Source organism: Taudactylus pleione, unplaced genomic scaffold (genome assembly GCF_031769625.1).
Source record: "Taudactylus pleione unplaced genomic scaffold, aTauple2 ptg000258l, whole genome shotgun sequence".
NCBI classification, from domain to species: Eukaryota; Metazoa; Chordata; class Amphibia; order Anura; family Myobatrachidae; genus Taudactylus; species Taudactylus pleione.
Window position 1 is genome coordinate 1 of NW_028284660.1, and position 18,868 is coordinate 18,868.

Here is an 18,868-nt window from a genome sequence, read left to right on the forward strand (position 1 = left end):
ATCCACACAGTCCACCAAATAAAGAAAGTTGGCACCTCGTGGGCTCGCTTCGCTTGCCACGCTTCGGGCTCGGTGGCTCGCTATGCTCGCCACATGACTGTATATCCCCTCTATGCCCACTTGGATGGTAGGGAATGACGTTAGACACCAGCTGATGACGTCAGGGTCAATCTACGGAAGGGAATCTAGCTGATTCTCACTCATTTAATTCATGGCTGATACTACAGCTGTAGCCTGCAGATAAGTGCATAGTTGCCAACGGTCCCTCATTTCCAGGCTTCAGTGATTTGTCCTTGCCAATTATTGTCCCTGCAATAATTGCCAGGGCCAGGGGGTTGACGGCGGTCAGAATAGCGACAGTGCCATCCCGACAGCCAGAATCCCAACGCCTGAAGGTAAGTAGCCTAACACTAACCCCTAACCCTCCCCCTAACCCATCTAACCCGCAGCCTAGCCCTAACCCAGAGGTGCTTTAAGAGAGGAGGCCTATGTGCAGGCTCCGAGCTGGCCCCATTGTGCCAGAGTCTACTGCGCAGGTCTCCTTGAACATGGCGCCCGCAACGTGTTCCCGGGACATCTCTACTGCGCATGCGCAAATCACCAGGGAAATGGCTGCGGTGGCCATTTTCCCGGTGATTTCTGAAGCACTGCAGGCAGCGCCGGGCCAACGGAGAGGTAAGTATATGATATTGGGTGCAGGTTGTGTGGTGCGCTGTCCCCCCCCCACTGCACACATTGCACCCATTATAAATACGCCCCTGCCCTAACCCTAATACTTATCATCGGGATGCCAGCGGTCGGGATTCTAGAGCCGGGTTTCCAGCTGTTGTCAGGATTCCAGCGCCGGTATTCTGAGCACCGGCATCCTGACCGCCAGGATGGTGACTACATCTAAACAGGAGCTGTGGAGGAACTTAGGGCCACAGAAAGAGGCCACAGCATTACCCCTGGGGGCTATTAGGTTCATAAGTTCTTTCCTCGCACAGATATTTTACTGGAGAACATAAACCATTTCCATATCATGAGATTTAGTCAGAAGAAGGTGATGATTCCGTTACTCATAAAACTCTAGTTCTGTCATAAACATGCTCTTCCTGTAAATGTGTAGGCAATGAGAGATCATATTGTACACGTAGATTATAAGAAAGCCTGCAGGAACATACTCAGATTATTACAGCCTAGTTCTTGTGTAACAGGATATATTGGTTTATTTTTCTCAACTTTATTAAACCGTGTACTCCTCGCACAAACTTGCCATACACCTCTATTAGCATTTCGCGCTTCTGTTCTAATTACCAGAATATGGCCTCTTTCCCATTCTAATGTTAATACCATATAACATCCAGCAATGTATGATGTATGCAACCACAAGTGATTCCATGCCACAGAATATGATGGCCTGCTATAAAAACCAATGCAGTGGTTTGTAAACTGGGTTCCGCGGGGCACTTTCAGGGGTGCCCACAGGTTGGTGGTCCAGGACCGTATCAAATTATTAATGGTCCATGTGATAGGCTATACCAGAGATAGAGGCAACCAATCATAAAACATATGGACAAATACAAACACCATCCTGTCCACCACCACATAACTGCCCCTTAGGATGACATAGAAGCACAATATACTTTTAAAAAATAATAAGCAGAATTTCTTAACAATAAACTTCTGGCTTAGACGTGCTGTGAAGAAAATATTGATACCTTAGGGTGCCGTGATATATGCTTTAATATATGCTGTGATATATGAAAGTTTGGGAACCACCGTACTAATTTATTTTATACATATAAAGAAGAGCAGAACTACCGGAGCTGTGGCCACTACATGATCCGGAGGGGAGAGTTCCTGTCGGTAAGGCAGTTTGACAAAGCTGCATAGCCTCCTCTTCCAAGGCAACCTCTCCCCCCTCCATCCCAAGGCCTTTTTTGAGAACAGTGGAGGCGAAACGCGCAGCATTTGTCTAACAAATGAAGAATGAAGCAAATATTTTGCGGAACAGTTATGAAATTGTTCTAAATTCTCCCGAATGGCATAATCTCTCCATTTTCTTTATTGAAACATATGAAATGAAGTATAAAAATAAAAAATATTTCAGAATTGTGTCTGTGCTAATCTCATTTGCACAAACATGCTGAGATTGTCAAAAAAGAGACGTTAAGCGGCCCCAACCTTCTGCTGGGTCTTCTACATAACAAGAGTCAAACAGAGAATAACTGGGGGTGGAAAAAAACATGACAGCTGTCATATAAACTCATAATGAGAAGAGCGGAGTCCTCACAAAAAATGTTTCATTCAGTGCATTAGACACTAGATGGTAGAACATACTAAGGAACTGCTTCTGTATCAGACACTAAGGGCTCTATTTATTAACATTATTTTGACTAAAATAAAGTGAAAAAGGGTGTTTTCACACCCTTTTCACATTATTTTAGTATCACCTATAGTTATTATAGGGCAATTGGAGTAGATTTCGTAAAATTCTACTCCAACCCCTAAGTATCACTAAGCAGTAAGCAGATCGCATTTCCCATAATTGTAATGGGAAATGTGATCTGGCCAAAGTTACTAAAAATAAATTGTAAAAAAATATCGGGGAAAGCCCTGTGATAATGACACCACTTGTAGGTGGCGTTATCTAGGGTCTCCCCTGGTTACTGGACTCCTGCCCTGCTCTAACGGGGAGAGCAGAGCCGGGAGTCGGTCCCAGTAATCAGCTGTGTGGTCTAAACAGAACGCAAGCTGATTACTGTAAAAAAAAAAAAAAGTCAAAACATTTTTTTACTTACCTGACTCCAGGGACTGGTGATCGGGTCTCCGGTGATGTCTCCCCTCCGTTCAGCTGGTCCCCCATAGTGCACTGCGGCCCGGTCATCAGGTGATCGGGTCCCAGTGCAGTATGGGAGATCACCTGATCGGAGGCATGGAGGAAATCACCGGAGGCCCGGATCATGCAGGTAAGTGTAATTAAGGGAGAGGGGGGGCCGCGATCGCGGGGGGTGGGGCTTAGAGCCAGGGGCAGAGCTTAGCGCCGGGGGGGTAGCAGCAGCGGACGGTCGGGGCATCCGCAGGCACTTTGTCACGGTATTTTTAGCGAACATGCCGTGACTAGTGTGCGGAGGGGATTCGCAGGGACAGAGCTTTCTCGCAAGCTCTGTCCCTGCAAAGGATTTGTAGTAAATCTAGGGATGTGCGCCGGACCATTTTTGCCGGATTTGGATTTGGATTTGGTTCTAATTCGTCGTCCGGCTTTGGATTTGGATTTGGATTTGCCAAACTGCGGTGACTGGCTTTGGATTTGGATTTGGATTTGGATTTGGATTTTTTTACAAAAATTGACAAAAAAAGCTAAAATCACATAAATTGGTCTTTTTTTTCTTCCTAGAGTATTATTAACCTCAATAACATTAATTTCCAGTCAATTTAGACCATATCACAGCTTATAATATTGTTTTCAACATTATTGGCCAAAGGTTGCAGTGAGCTGACTGGTTACTAAGCGACAAAGCAGCGGCACAACGACACAGACACCACAGTATAAAGCACATCTATGACACATTGCCACACAGCAGTGGCAGAAATGAAAAGTAGTGCACCCACCCAGTGGGGTACGGCCAGCAGAGTCACAGTACTTGTTTACAAAGTGGGCTACGGCCCTAGGAGTCACAGTGCACAATCTTATTAGCATTACACCGCACATAGGGCCTGATTCACATTACACCATAAAGTAGTGTCTCTTATTTATGTTACGACACACAGTAGTGCCCCTTTTACACAATGCCCACAGTAGTGACCCTTTTACACAATGCCCACAGTAGCGGTGTCCCTTACACAATGTCCCCCAGCAGTGGTGCCCCCTATGCAGTCCCCTTAGTAGTACGGTCCACTATGCAGTGCCCCCAGTTGAATGCTCCCCAGTAGTATGCCCCCCATTAGCAGGCCCCCCCAGTAGTATGTCCCCCATTAGCAGGCCCCCCCAGTAGTATGCCCCCCATTAGCATGCCACCCAGTAGTATGCCCCCCCAGTAGTATGGCTCCCCCAGTAGTAGGCTGCCCCAGTAGCAGGCCCCCCCAGTAGTAGGCTGCTCCAGTAGTAGCCCCCCCTGTAGTATGGGCCCCCCCTGTAGTATGGCCCCCCCTGTAGTAGGCCCCCCCAGTAGTATGGCCCCCCCCAGTAGCAGGCCCCTCAGTAGTATGGCCCCCCCAGTAGCAGACCCCCCCCAGTAGTATAGCCCCCCCCAGTAGCAGGCCCCTCTGTAGTATGGCCCCCCCAGTAGTATAGCCCTGCCCAGTAGCAGACCCCCCCCAGTAGTGCAGACCCCCCCAGTAGTATAGCCCCCCCCCAGTAGCAGGCCCCTCTGTAGTATGGCCCCCCAATAGTGCAGATCCCCCCAGTAGTATGGCCCCCCCAGTAGCAGACCCCCCCCAGTAGTATAGCCCCCCCCAGTAGCAGGCCCCTCTGTAGTATGGCCCCCCCAGTAGTATTGCCTCCCCCAGTAGCAGACCCCCCCCCAGTAGTGCAGACCCCCCCCCAGTACTATAGCCCCCCCAGTAGCAGGCCCCTCTGTAGTATGGCCCCCCCAGTAGTATAGCCCCCCCCCAGTAGCAGACCCCCCCAGTAGTGCAGACCCCCCCCCCCAGTAGCGCCCCCGGACCTTTGACAAGTAAAAAAATAAAAAAAATAAAACTTACCTGTATCCCCGCTCCCGCGCCGTCCGCTCTGTCACACGCTGAGGAGGGAGCCGGAAGACGGAGCTCATGTGTGAGCTCCAGCCGGCTCCCTCCGTGCAGCAGCCAATGAGAGTCTGTGTGACTCTCATTGGCTGCTGTAACAAACACACAGCTGCCGCTGGCGGCTGTGTGTCTGTGTCTGTGTAGGGCAGAGCGCTATCACTGCGCTCTGCCCTACACGCGAGGAGACCTGATGTCGGATTCTCTAGTGAGAATCCGACATCAGGCGGCCGCCGTTCGGCCCCGAACGGGGATCCGAGTCAGGCGGTGAACACCCGAACAGGGTTCGGGTGGACTCGGATCCCCAATGTTCGGAGCGGTTCGGATTCCACAGAATCCGAACCGCTCATCTCTAAGTAAATCCCTGTGATATTGCCTGAATTTGCAATGCGAATTCAGTTGATAATATCACACTACAATCTACATTCAATATGCAGATTATAGTAAATAGAGCCCTAAATGGTAGTATACTCTCATGAAATGCTGATGCATCAGACACTAGGGGGATCTTTATCAATTGAATATGTCTGTTTCTGTAATGTTAAAGGCAGAATTAAAAATTTATCAAAGCTAGAATGCTGTAGTTATCGGAAATATATATGCATTTCGATCACCAGCATTTGCAGCAGCTGTCCCCATTGTTTACTATAGGGATGGTATAACTGGGGCTATTTACCAAGCTGCGAAGAGCCGAAACCGAACCTGGATGTAAAATGGTAGCGCAGGCTTTCACTTTACTTTTTGCTCATTATTGGGTTGGGCTTTTATTAATAAATAGAGAGAGAGAAAAAAAACATTCCAAATTACTGCATCGTTGTGATAAGGAACACTCATTTTATGGTCATTTACATTAATAATGTTAAATACTGTAAGCCCCAAGATGTTAGAACATACTTAAGAATTCCTGGTCTATAAGACAATAGATGGTGGAACATAGGGCCTGATTCAGAGCCGCTCGTAAGCGGCAGTACGCTCGTTCCGAGCGATGTTCGCCCATCTGCGCATGCGTACGGTTTTTAATACGCATGCGCGAACCAGTCAGTGCGGCCGAAAATCATTTTTTCGCTATATAGCGAGTGCCTGCTATTTTGAGTGACAGGATGAGGCGTATGTGGGTGGTAACAGGGGAAGGTGCTTGAAAACGGGGAGTGGAGATCAGAACGCAGGCGTGCTTAAAGGTCAAAGCGGGCGTTTTATGGGTGTGCATAATTAATACAGCAGCGTCACTGACCACGTCACCTGGTTGTTTTATAGCCAGAACTGCTCGCAATATTGTGGTAGGAAAAACCAACCACAAGAATAGCGAGCAGTTCATACGCTGTTCGATATACTCGATTAATCTAATAAATAGCGGACATGACGTATGATGCGAGCGGCCAGGGGGCGTTTTTATCAAATAAACTAGCGTATGTTTTGCTCGCTCGTTCAGACATGGAGGCGGCAACAGACTGAAGAAGAGCGAACGGTTCATTTGAATAGCCACCCCCTTTTTCTGAACGAGCGAGCGCTAATTGCGAGCGGCTCTGAATGACCCCCATACTCAGGAATTCCTGGCATATCAGACACTAGGGGGCATATTCAATTAGCGGTGAAAAGACGAGATCCGTGAAAAAGTATCGCCCATTGCGACTTTTCGCCACTTTGAAAGTTTCCTTGGTATTAAATTCCTAAGATTTTTTGTGTACGCGAAAACGAAATGCAATGTAATAAGCGAAAAAAGATTTGCCTCTGAAGGGTGTTGAAAAAAAGTGCAGAATTGCGATTTTGGGGTTCAAAGGAGGGGAAACCACTCTGCACTCTTGGGACAGCGCCCCAAAGGTTAACTGCGTAAAAAAAAAAAATTAAGAACACCCCAAAAAATTACTTTGAAAAAGGGGGTAAAAAAGGACAAAGTTGGGATACAAAGTTAAAAACTAGCGAAACAAGCTTTTGGGGGGTCTACAAGTATTTTTTGATTGCAGGTGCTTGCTGAAGGTGCGTATTTTAGCTATTTTTAACCATGCTAGATAGCACCCATTTTCATGTACCCCAAATTTGCTGGGACTAGTTATTTTCACCAAAAAAACCTGCTAAATGCTATTCTTCACCACTTGTGCAAAGACGTTAATTAGCAGCTATTTGGGTAGATGTATGATAGCGGCACTTAACGTGCCGCTATAATGCTTCCCGCTTCGCCTCTTTACCGAGGCGAAGCAGGAAGCACTACCGACGAAATGGAAGAACATCTCATCGGCCGGAGAGGGGGAGCGATAACTCCCCCCTCCGGCGCTACCCGCAAGAGACCACAGCGCATCAGCCTAGTGCTGACGCGCTGTCTCTGTCCTGGCCGGCTCCACTGAGCATGCGCGGGATCTCGCAAGTATCGCGAGATCCCCGGGTGCAGCCTGGAGCCGGCAGCCGCCGCAGCAGGGACATCGCTGTCCCTGCTGTGGGGATAGGCTAGCGCCAGGCTGTAGCTGTCGATAACGACAGCTACAGCGGGCCAAATGGTCAGACGATCTGACCGCTCGTACATAGCGCAGGTTATCGGCGCTGTTATCTTGTAGATAGCAGCGCCGATAATGACAGGGGAGCATAGCGCCCCTGTCATTTACCGCCCAGACCCGCGATCATACATCGGGGAGAAGCGGTATCAGCGCACATAACGTGCGCTGATACCGCTTCTGGGCTTCATACATCTACCCCCATTGAGAGCATTTAAGTACCCCAAATACCTTCAGCAGGTCTATTCGGGGGTATCTACAGTGATCCCCAATGTTAGTGCAACTTTTGGGGGGTATCAGGCTGATTTCCCCAAATCTGACAGCACTTTTTTCACCTGTTTGCGTTTCGCCGGGTCCCGTTTTCGCGTCCTTTGGTATTGAATAGAGCAATAAGCGGGGACGCACGCAAAACTTTTCCGCAGGTAAAACCAGCGATGATGGCGAAAAGTAACTTTTCGCGGCTAATTGAATATGCCCCTAGATGGTGAACATACTGAGGAATCCCTGGTGAATCAGATACTAGATAGTAGAACATACTCAGGAAGTCCTGGTGTATCAGACACTAGGGGGTCTATTCATCATCACTTCATTTTTACAAAAGCAGGTAAAAATGAACATTTTCACCTGCAATTGTAAAAATGAGGTGTTCGAGCCATTCATCAAGAAGGTAAAGCAGGAGATATCACAGAAATCCCCTGCTTACCTTCCTCTCCCGGAATGGCCCGCTGTCCCCATGCACTAGTATCACAGATATCTCCTGCTTACCTTCCTCTCCCGGAATGGCCCGCTGTCCTCGTACACTAGTATCACAGATATCTCCTACTTACCTTCCTCTCCCGGAATGGCCCTCTGTCCCCATACACTATTATCACAGATATCTCCTACTTACCTTCCTCTTGCGGAATGGCCTGCTGTCCCCATACAGATACACTAGTATGGGGACAGAATTCATCAAGCTCCGAAAATATAATTTTTTCGGAGCTTGATTGTGGTAGCATTAATACCTCCACCCCTGTCCGACTCCTTCCATTGGACGTCGGGGCTCTTATGTGCATGCATGACCTGTAGGTCACGCATGTGCATTGCTCTCGCGAGCAATGAAAAGATTCAATGCTCTGAAAGGAGGTGTGAAGCTGCTCGCTGGGACAACTGATTTTCGGATCAGCTGTCTCAGCGCCAGAGCAATGATGAATTGCTCCGGCATCCGTGGCCAGTCAGTGTGTTAATTATCGGGGTCAGTTCGGACCTCGATAATGGTAGAACATACCGTACTCAGAAATTCTTAGTGTATCAGACATTAGATGGTAGAACATACATAGGAAGTCCTGGTGTATCAGACACTAGATGGTCTATACTTACCCTTCTCTCCCTAACCCTCCCATCTTGTAGCCTAACCCTCCCCACCCCGCACCCTAACACTACTTGTTAGTGCCTAAACCTAAGATTCCCCCCTCGTGCCTAAACCTAACCCCCCCCCCCTTAGTGCCTATCCCCCCCAGTGGTGCTTGACCCTAACCCTCCCCTCTAGGGGTGCCTAACCCCAACCATCCCATAACCTAACACTAACCCCCGCTATGCTACTTTAACCTGACCCTACCCCCCCCCCCCGCTTACCTTTGTTTGGGGGGCTGTCGTCCTCCTGGATTCCGGCATTGGGATTAAGATAGGCATCGGTATTTCGACGTCTATCTTAAATCCCTTGTTGGGCTTCCAGCGTCAGTATTGAGACCGGCGGCATCACGGCCGCCGGTCTCATAACTACATCCCGTATCAGACACTAGATGGTAGTACATACACTGGAAGTCCTGGTGCATCAGACACTAAATGGTAGTACATACACCAGAAGTCCTGGTGTATCAGACACTAAATGGTAGAACATACTGAGGAAGTCCTGGTGTATCAGACACTAAATGGTAGAACATACTGAGGAAGTCCCGGTGTATCCGACACTAAATGGTAGAACATACATCGGAATTCCTGTTGTATCAGACACTAAATGGTAGAACATACTGAGGAAGTCCTGGTGTATCAGACACTAAATGGTAGAACATACATCGGAAGTCCTGGTGTATCAGACACTAAATGGTAGAACATACACCGGAAGTCCTGGTGTATCAGACACTAAATGGTAGAACATACATCGGAAGTCCTGGTGTATCAGACAATAAATGGTAGAACATTCTGAGGAAGTCCTGGTGTATCAGACACTAAATGGTAGAACATACTGAGGAAGTCCTGTTGTATCAGACACTAAATGGTAGAACATACACCGGAAGTCCTGGTGTATCAGACACTAAATGGTAGAACATTCTGAGGAAGTCCTGGTGTATCAGACACTAAATGGTAGAACATACATCAGAATTCCTGTTGTATCAGACACTAAATGGTAAAACATACTCCGGAAGTCCTGGTGTATCAGACACTAAATGGTAAAACATACTCCGGAAGTCCTGGTGTATCAGACACTAAATGGTAGAACATACATCGGAAGTCCTGGTGTATCAGACACTAAATGGTAGAACATACTCCGGAAGTCCTGGTGTATCAGACACTAAATGGTAGAACATACTGAGGAAGTCCTGGTGTATCAGACACTAGATGGCAGAACATACTCTGGAAGTCCTGGTGTATCAGACACTAAATGGTAGAACATACATCGGAAGTCCTGGTGTATCAGACAATAGATGGTAGTACATACATCGGAAGTCCTGCTGTATCAGACACTAAATGGTAGAACATACTGAGGAAGTCCTGCTGTATCAGACACTAAATGGTAGAACATACTGAGGAAGTCCTGGTGTATCAGACAATAGATGGTAGAACATACATCGGAAGTCCTGGTGTATCAGACACTAGATGGTAGTACATACTCTGGAATACCTGGTGTATCAGACACTAAATGGTAGAACATACTGAGGAAGTCCTGGTGTATCAGACACTAAATGGTAGAACATACTGAGGAAGTCCCGGTGTATCCGACACTAAATGGTAGAACATACATCGGAATTCCTGTTGTATCAGACACTAAATGGTAGAACATACTGAGGAAGTCCTGGTGTATCAGACACTAAATGGTAGAACATACATCGGAAGTCCTGGTGTATCAGACACTAAATGGTAGAACATACACCGGAAGTCCTGGTGTATCAGACACTAAATGGTAGAACATACATCGGAAGTCCTGGTGTATCAGACACTAAATGGTAGAACATTCTGAGGAAGTCCTGGTGTATCAGACACTAAATGGTAGAACATACTGAGGAAGTCCTGTTGTATCAGACACTAAATGGTAGAACATACACCGGAAGTCCTGGTGTATCAGACACTAAATGGTAGAACATTCTGAGGAAGTCCTGGTGTATCAGACACTGAATGGTAGAACATACATCAGAATTCCTGTTGTATCAGACACTAAATGGTAAAACATACTCCGGAAGTCCTGGTGTATCAGACACTAAATGGTAAAACATACTCCGGAAGTCCTGGTGTATCAGACACTAAATGGTAGAACATACATCGGAAGTCCTGGTGTATCAGACACTAAATGGTAGAACATACTCCGGAAGTCCTGGTGTATCAGACACTAAATGGTAGAACATACTGAGGAAGTCCTGGTGTATCAGACACTAGATGGCAGAACATACTCTGGAAGTCCTGGTGTATCAGACACTAAATGGTAGAACATACATCGGAAGTCCTGGTGTATCAGACAATAGATGGTAGTACATACATCGGAAGTCCTGCTGTATCAGACACTAAATGGTAGAACATACTGAGGAAGTCCTGCTGTATCAGACACTAAATGGTAGAACATACTGAGGAAGTCCTGGTGTATCAGACAATAGATGGTAGAACATACATCGGAAGTCCTGGTGTATCAGACACTAGATGGTAGTACATACTCCGGAATACCTGGTGTATCAGACACTAAATGGTAGAACATACTGAGGAAGTCCTGGTGTATCAGACACTAAATGGTAGAACATATATCGGAAGTCCTGGTGTATCAGACAATAGATTGTAGTACATACTGAGGAAGTCCTGGTGTATCATACAGTAGATGGTAGTACATACTCCGGAATACCTGGTGTATCAGACACTAAATGGTAGAACATACTGAGGAAGTCCTGGTGTATCAGACACTAAATGGTAGAACATACTGAGGAAGTCCTGGTGTATCAGACAATAGATGGTAGTGCATACACCGGAAGTCCTGGTGTATCAGACACTAAATGGTAGAACATACATCGGAAGTCCTGGTGTATCAGACAATAGATTGTAGTACATACTGAGGAAGTCCTGGTGTATCATACAGTAGATGGTAGTACATACTCCGGAATACCTGGTGTATCAGACACTAAATGGTAGAACATACTGAGGAAGTCCTGGTGTATCAGACACTAAATGGTAGAACATACTGAGGAAGTCCTGGTGTATCAGACACTAAATGGTAGAACATACTGAGGATGTCCTGGTGTATCAGACAATAGATGGTAGTACATACTGAGGATGTCCTGGTGTATCAGACACTAAATGGTAGAACATACTGAGGAAGTCCTGGTGTATCAGACAATAGATGGTAGTACATACTGAGGAAGTCCTGGTGTATCAGACACTAGATGGTAGAACATACTGAGGAAGTCCTGGTGTATCAGACACTAAATGGTAGAACATACTGAGGAAGTCCTGGTGTATCAGACACTAAATGGTAGAACATACTGAGGAAGTCCTGGTGTATCAGACACTAAATGGTAGAACATACTGAGGAAGTCCTGGTGTATCAGACACTAGATGGTAGAACATACATCGGAAGTCCTGGTGTATCAGACAATAGATGGTAGTACATACTGAGGAAGTCCTGGTGTATCAGACGATAGATGGTAGAACATACTGAGGAAGTCCTGGTGTATCAGACACTAAATGGTAGAACATACTGAGGAAGTCCTGGTGTATCAGACACTGAGTAGGATGAACTAAAGGGGAAAATACGGTAAAACCCCTGAAAATGCAGTTTTCTGGGGTTTTACTGCATGCCCCATATGTACAAAGCACCAGAATGGCTTCGTCCCAGTGGGAAACGCCATCTTCAGGTGGTGTTACCCAATAGAAGCCTATGGGCTTCTTTCCAGGATGCCTTCTGTCAGGGGGCATCGCAAAGGACAGCTCTTAGCGGGAGTGCTGTCCTTTGCAACGTACACTGCATTTCTAGGTACATAGGGCCTGATTCAGCAAAGATCACTATTGCTCATGCGTACGCAGTTGGCCGATTGTTGCATGCTGCGTATGCATCGCAGTGCGTGTGTGTGAAGGTGCCACTGCGATCGCACTGCGATCACAGGGACTATGGATATCCATCACATAGTGACTGGTGATCGGCGAAAAGCAGTAGCGCTTGTCCGTTTGATTGCATTGGCGTGCCTAAATGGCATACGCAACTTGAGTACTTACTGCGTGCAACGAGGTTAGCAATTTCTAAGTAAGGTCAGGGCTGCTGTAATTGTGCGTGAGGGCCCGATGGTTACCGATGTATACGCAGGACTGCCAGGTATTACGGATGTGATATAGCGGTAGTGGGAGGCAATAGGCGCCTCTATACTGGCAGTGTGACGGCATTTCGATTGCATTAATTAGCATATACCTGAGAAGCCACCATACACTAGTGAAGATCTCAGTGTCAGACCATCAGCTGCTGCCTTCGTCTATCTATAGCCTGTCTGCATGCGAATTGCTACATTACAGTGTCAGCGGTTGTGACGGGGGGGGGTGTGAGGCGTTGGGCGCTAAATTATAATTTGCCTCCGGGCGTCTGGGATGAGTTTACGCCACTGTATACATATATATAAAGGCCTATAATCTATCAAGCATTTTTATCTCTCCCATTATGTGTCATCTATTCCAGGCGGGTTGGGTATGATATCCCGGCTGTCGGGATGCCGCTGGTCAGAATACCGACAGCCAGAAACCCGACAGCGGCACTACCCTAACCCTCCCTCCCCAGTGCCTAACCCTAGCCTCCCCCTCTAGTGCCTAAAGCTAACCTCCCCCTCCCCACATCCTAAACCTAATACCCCCTCCCCGGTGCCTAAACCTAACCTCCCCCTAGTGCCTAAACCTAACCTCCCCCTCCCTGCACCCTATACCTAACACCCCCTCCCTGGTGCCTAAACCTAACCTCCCCCCTAGTGCCTAAACCTAACCTCTCCCTCCCCGCTCCCTATACCTAACACCCCCTCCCTGGTGCCTAAACCTAACCTCCCCCCTAGTGCCTAAACCTAACACCCCCTCCCCGGTGCCTAAAACTAACCTCCCCCTAGTGCCTAAACCTAACCTCTCCCTCCCCGCACCCTATACCTTCCACCCCTCCCCGGTGCCTAACCCTTCCCCTAGTGCCTAACCCCAACCTCCCCCTTACACCCCAATACTTACCTTCGGGATGCCGGTGGTCAGGATACTGGTGCCGGGATCCCAACCTGTCGGGATTTCGGCACCGGTATTCAGACCGTCGGCATCCTGCATGCTGGGATGCCGACTACATCCAGTGGCGTCCCTACCTGCTGATGCACCCGGTGACAAGTGTACCAATAGTGCCGGCTCCCACACTGTGACAGGAGCCGAGTGCTGCACGTAATTCTAAAGTGCAGTACCCGGCTCCTATCACTGATCAGGAATCTGCACTTTGGTGTCACCCCTTGGCGGGTGACACCCGGGTGCGGCCCGCACCCCCTGCACCCCCCTTGTGACGCCACTGACTACATCCCATTGCGGGCATTGCCTATTCTGCCCAGTCTAATCCTAGGTAGTGGTGCCTAAAATGGCTGCCTTAACTGGATATTTTCGTTTGTACAGTATGAATGATCCTTGGAGATGATGACCCAAAATGGCTGCCACACCTTTGTATTATATGAATGGTTTCTGCAGTTTATGCAAATCTGAACCTCTGCAATATGTTTATGGTTTCTGTATAATATGACAACCTGGACCTCTGTAATATCTGTAAAGTGCCTGGAGCCCTCTTGGAGAAAAACAGTTTCTAAATAAAATTATTAGTATCACAGTGTTAATTTGACACAATTACTAAGGGTGGGATGTACTACATGGAAAATGCGATGAAAACCCAGTTAAAATGCTGGTGATTTTCTGTAAATATTCTAAGGCTAACCCTAACCTTAACCCACCCCTCCCGCAGCATAACCCTAAGCGCCCCCTCCCCACAGCCTAACCCTCCTTTTCTGTAGTCTGTCTCTAATATTGTTTGAACTAAGTTGTCAGCATTTTGATCCATTGGGATCTTGCAGCTGAAATGTTAAAAAAGTGTTGAAACAAGAAACATTGGAAGGTAGAAAACCTTTATAATGACATGTAGAAGTAGGTGGTGGCACGGGACAGGTTCTCTGTGATAAAGGGGCCTATTCATCATTGCAGGCCTCCGATGATTAAGTATTGATCTTACTGCGAGGGATACCTAAGTATTGAACTTGCAGCGGGGGAAACTTGACACCGGAACAATTAATAATTGCTCTGGTGTTGGGACCGCTGCTCTGAAAAGCAGCTGTCCCCTTGGTAAGTATCGAAGCTACAGAAGTAGCTGCGTTACTTACCTCCTCCCCGTCGGCCCGGCTACGCATGCGTAACCAGAGGTCAAGTGTGTGCAAAGCGGCCGGGGTTGTAGTGCGGAGGCAGCGGAGGGATCCGCTCGGATTCCTCTTCGTATCCCTGGAACTCCTTCCCATAGGAAGGAGCGGGGAAAACTTTCAGTTTTCTGAGTTTGGGGAATATCAGGGGGTCCTATCGGGCCCTTGATGATGAATGGCCCGGTAACCTAGATATGCAGAAACGCTAGTTTCCGCATATTTCAGTTACCGGGTTATTCATCATCAGAGTTACCGGGCCATTTATCGTATGATGATGAATAGGCCCCAAAGAGTGATTATAGTGATGGCACAGTGACATCAGAATAAGATTACCAGGCTTTAGCTTGTATACAAGAAGACAAGAAGAAGAGTATTGAGATTTGGCACAAAGTGAACAAAAAACAAATATATATAAAGAATGAGAGAGAAGGGGGAGATGTACTAAGCCTTGAAAAGTGATAAAGTGGACGGAGATAAAGTGCCAACCGATCAGCTCCTAACTGTCATGTTACAGACTGTGTTTGAAAAATGGTAGTTAGGAGTTGATTGGTTGATACTTTATCACTCTCCAATTTATCACTTTTCAAGGCTTAGTACATCTGTCCCCGTGGGATGAGAGAGATGTACTGTACACTAGAACTAGGCACACGTTGGCAGGGGAAGTATATAGTAACAGCACTGTTGCCCTGGTTCAGAGGTGGACGCTAATGCAGCGCAACTGCGTCTTTATGTTGATGCCGCAACCAATCGAATTCGTGCAGAGGTGCCCACTAGCTGCGTCACTAATCCACCACTTTGCGTAAAAAGTACACCATCGGACACACATCGGCCGCACCATCGCACACACATCAGCCGCACCATCGGACATTAGAGCAGCCCTATAGTTTCTCAAAATGTCCGTTGGAACATGGTCATCGGTGACAGTGCAACTGCGCAAAAAGATGCAGCCGCTGCCTGGGACACGCCCTCGTCTGGCTAGCGGGCCTGGTTACCACCTTGGAGTGCCCACTGAAATTGTCTCTCTCTGCAATAAATTTTGTTCTGCATCCCCGGTGGGTCGCATAGGGGTGCCACTCATAGAGGGCGCACCCCTCCCCAACATCCCCATTTCAGCGGGACAGTACTGTCCCGCTGTTCCACCCGTGGGCCGAAGTGGACTGCGGTTGGTAAAATCGGGAGGTTGGGGACCCCACCGCCGCAGCTGTGCGGTGGTGCCGGACCCTCGGAGTGTGAATGGATGCAGCACGCGCATGCGCGCGGCATCCATTCAGTGACGGGAGAGGGCTGGGGGAAGCCCAGCCAGTGACGGAGAGCTGGGCTTTACCCCCAGCTTGACGTTATTTGGAGGCGTGCCCGCATAAGGTCACTTAGGTGGTGTGGCCTATGGTTATGAGGCCACGCCCCAAAATTTGGTCGATTACAGGGCGCATAGTAACGGGCCGGCACAGGGTGCTCAGGGCCTGATTCAGAGCCAGACGCTCTGACAAGAGCACTCGCTCTGAATCAGGGTCGTCCTACCTATTATTGGAGCGGCCTCCTGGCCGCTCGCATAGCTGTGGGTGACCACCCACAGCTTATGCGAGCGGCCAAAAAGATGGTCGCGATGGTCAAGACCATCGCGACCATCGGGCTTGTGACGAGACCCTTGCGGTAGGGTCTCGTTGGCCGCAAGCCCGGAGTGCTTTTGGCTCTATCAGAGCCAAAATCACTCCCACTGACATCACTAGTGATATCAGTGGGGCCGGACCCAGACGGTAGGCGTTCCCATGGGAACGCCTCCGTCTGGGCAGCCACGCCCCCTGCACGCCCACCAAAGGGGGCGTGCTGTCACTCACCATCGACAGCACGCCCCCTTTGGTGCGAGACCCATAACAGTGGCTTGGCCGTCGTTATTCGGGTCTCGCGCATGCACACGACGGAGCAGCCTCCGTCGTGCGCATGCGCACTTGGGCAACATGGACCCGCTTGCGAGCGCTCAGCGCTCGCGAGCGGGTCTGAATCAGGCCCTCAGACCCTTGGAGCCGGCCCTGGGAGTACACACTTGTGTACATACAGTGGCGGCAAAGGAGCATGTGCCCACTTATACCTACAGCAGGGGTGACCACAGTGGAGTTTGCAGGGTCTCTCCTATAACAAAAACGAGACTCTCAGGGGCACGTCCTCCCTCTATGGAGGACAGAGCTGAAGACTCATAGAGACACTACACATGCAGAGAAATACATTGGTTTGGAAGACGCGACTCCGGCACTGGCAGGTCCCGGCAGCACAGAAGAGGAGACAGCGCAGGACGCTCGCCCTTGGGCGTGTGTAGTGGGCGTAGTTACACCATATACTTATTTGTGTGTAAGCCGATGGGACGCCTACAGTATTTCAGTCCTGTCTCTTGCACCCAGCATGGAGTGAAATAATGATGGCGGCTGGCTTCGCAGACGGAGAACGTGAGCCAGTGAGTTGCGTACACAGGAGGACATACGTATAGGCAGACTAGCATTATCTCACTGACTGCACCATGTAATATGTAGATGCTTTGGAAGAGATAATCATATTAATAATATTAGGGAATAATTTATAGTCCAGAAATTTTTATTATTTTTTTTTAAATGACCAGAAAATAAAACACCAGCTTTTACCATTGGATCGGTAGCAAAAAAAAAATTGTTTTAATGTTTGCTTGTTATTTGCTACATAATTAGATATTTATTAAATAAATTATTTTACATTTCTCTATAAAGTTACAACTTAAATTACCTTATTAAACTTATATATATATATATATAAACTGTAATTATGGTACAATTCTTAAACATATACATATATTCTATCAGGAAAGTATCCAGAAAGTCAAAGAACCTGCTAGTCCGTAATAATGTCACACGGAAGGATATAGGGCCTGATTCAGAGCCGGACGCAATTAGCGCTCGCTCGTTCAGAAAAAGGGGGTGGCTATTCAAATGAACCGTTCGCTCTTTGCGGTCTGTTCACGCCTCTATGTCTGAACGAGCTAACAAAACTTGCGGTCGTTTTTTGGATTACTACGCCCCCTGGCCGCTCGCATCCTACGTCATGTCCGCTATTTATTAGATTAATCGAGTACATGGACCAGGGTATGAGCTGCTCGCTATTCTTGTGGTTGGTTTTTCGTACCACAATTTTGCAAGCAGTTCTGGCTATAAAATAACCCAGTGACGTGGTCAATGACGCTGCTGAATTAATTATGCACACCCTTAAAACGCCCCTTTTGACCTTTAAGCACGCCTGCGTTTTGATCTCCACTCCCCGTTTTCAAGCACCTTCCCCTGTCACCACCCACATACGCCTCCTCCTGTCACTCAAAGTAGCAGGCATTCGCTATATAGCGAACAAACGATTTTCGTCCGCACTGACTGGTTCGTGCATGCGTATTATAAACCGTACGCATGCGCAGAAGTGCGAACATCGCTCGGAACGAGCGTACTGCCGCTTACGAGCGGCTCTGAATCAGGCCCATAATCAGGTGTTACTAACCAAAGACACTGTGAGGAGCAGTGCTACACGAAGCAATGTAGAGCGTAATCCAGGGGCACTATGTATATAATAAATACTTTTATTATCCATTTAAAACTTTATTTTTTTACTTTTTAATACATTTACATCATACTCCTGGGCGACTTCAGAGCAGGCAATGCAGCGTTATCCAATAGCTCAGTCACACTGAGATCTTCTTTGGGTGAGAGGCTGGGGCACTCTCCACGGACGCCAGAGCGGCCAGGTGAGACAGGCGCCTCTGAAATAAAAGAGAGTGGAGTGAGGGGGGAGATAAGAACGAGACAGGAAAAGACGAGGTGACAGAAATGGAGCGACAGACAGACAGAGAAACAGGTGCAGGAAGAGACGGTCAGGGGACGTCACATTGACACTGAATTAGTGAGAGAGCTTCAGAGAAAGGGACATGAACAGAGCAGGTGAGAGAAGGAGACAGGGAAGGCAGCAAAGAGAGAGAGACGGGATCATAGAGGAGAAACATGGAAAGTAGTACATGTAAGTATGTGT

The 18,868-nt window shown here is 48.0% G+C and overlaps 1 protein-coding gene across 1 annotated transcript in view; it reads right to left on the reverse strand.

Annotated features, from left to right (window-relative positions):
- Window positions 1-18,524: 18,524 nt before the first annotated feature.
- The window catches only part of LAG3 (lymphocyte activating 3), a 36,168-nt gene continuing 35,824 nt past the window's right edge, over window positions 18,525-18,868 (reverse strand). Inside the window, exon 8 of the mRNA XM_088480928.1 lies at window positions 18,525-18,602. Coding sequence (XP_088337054.1) covers window positions 18,525-18,602 — 78 coding nt within the window. The remainder of the gene's footprint in view (window positions 18,603-18,868) is intronic.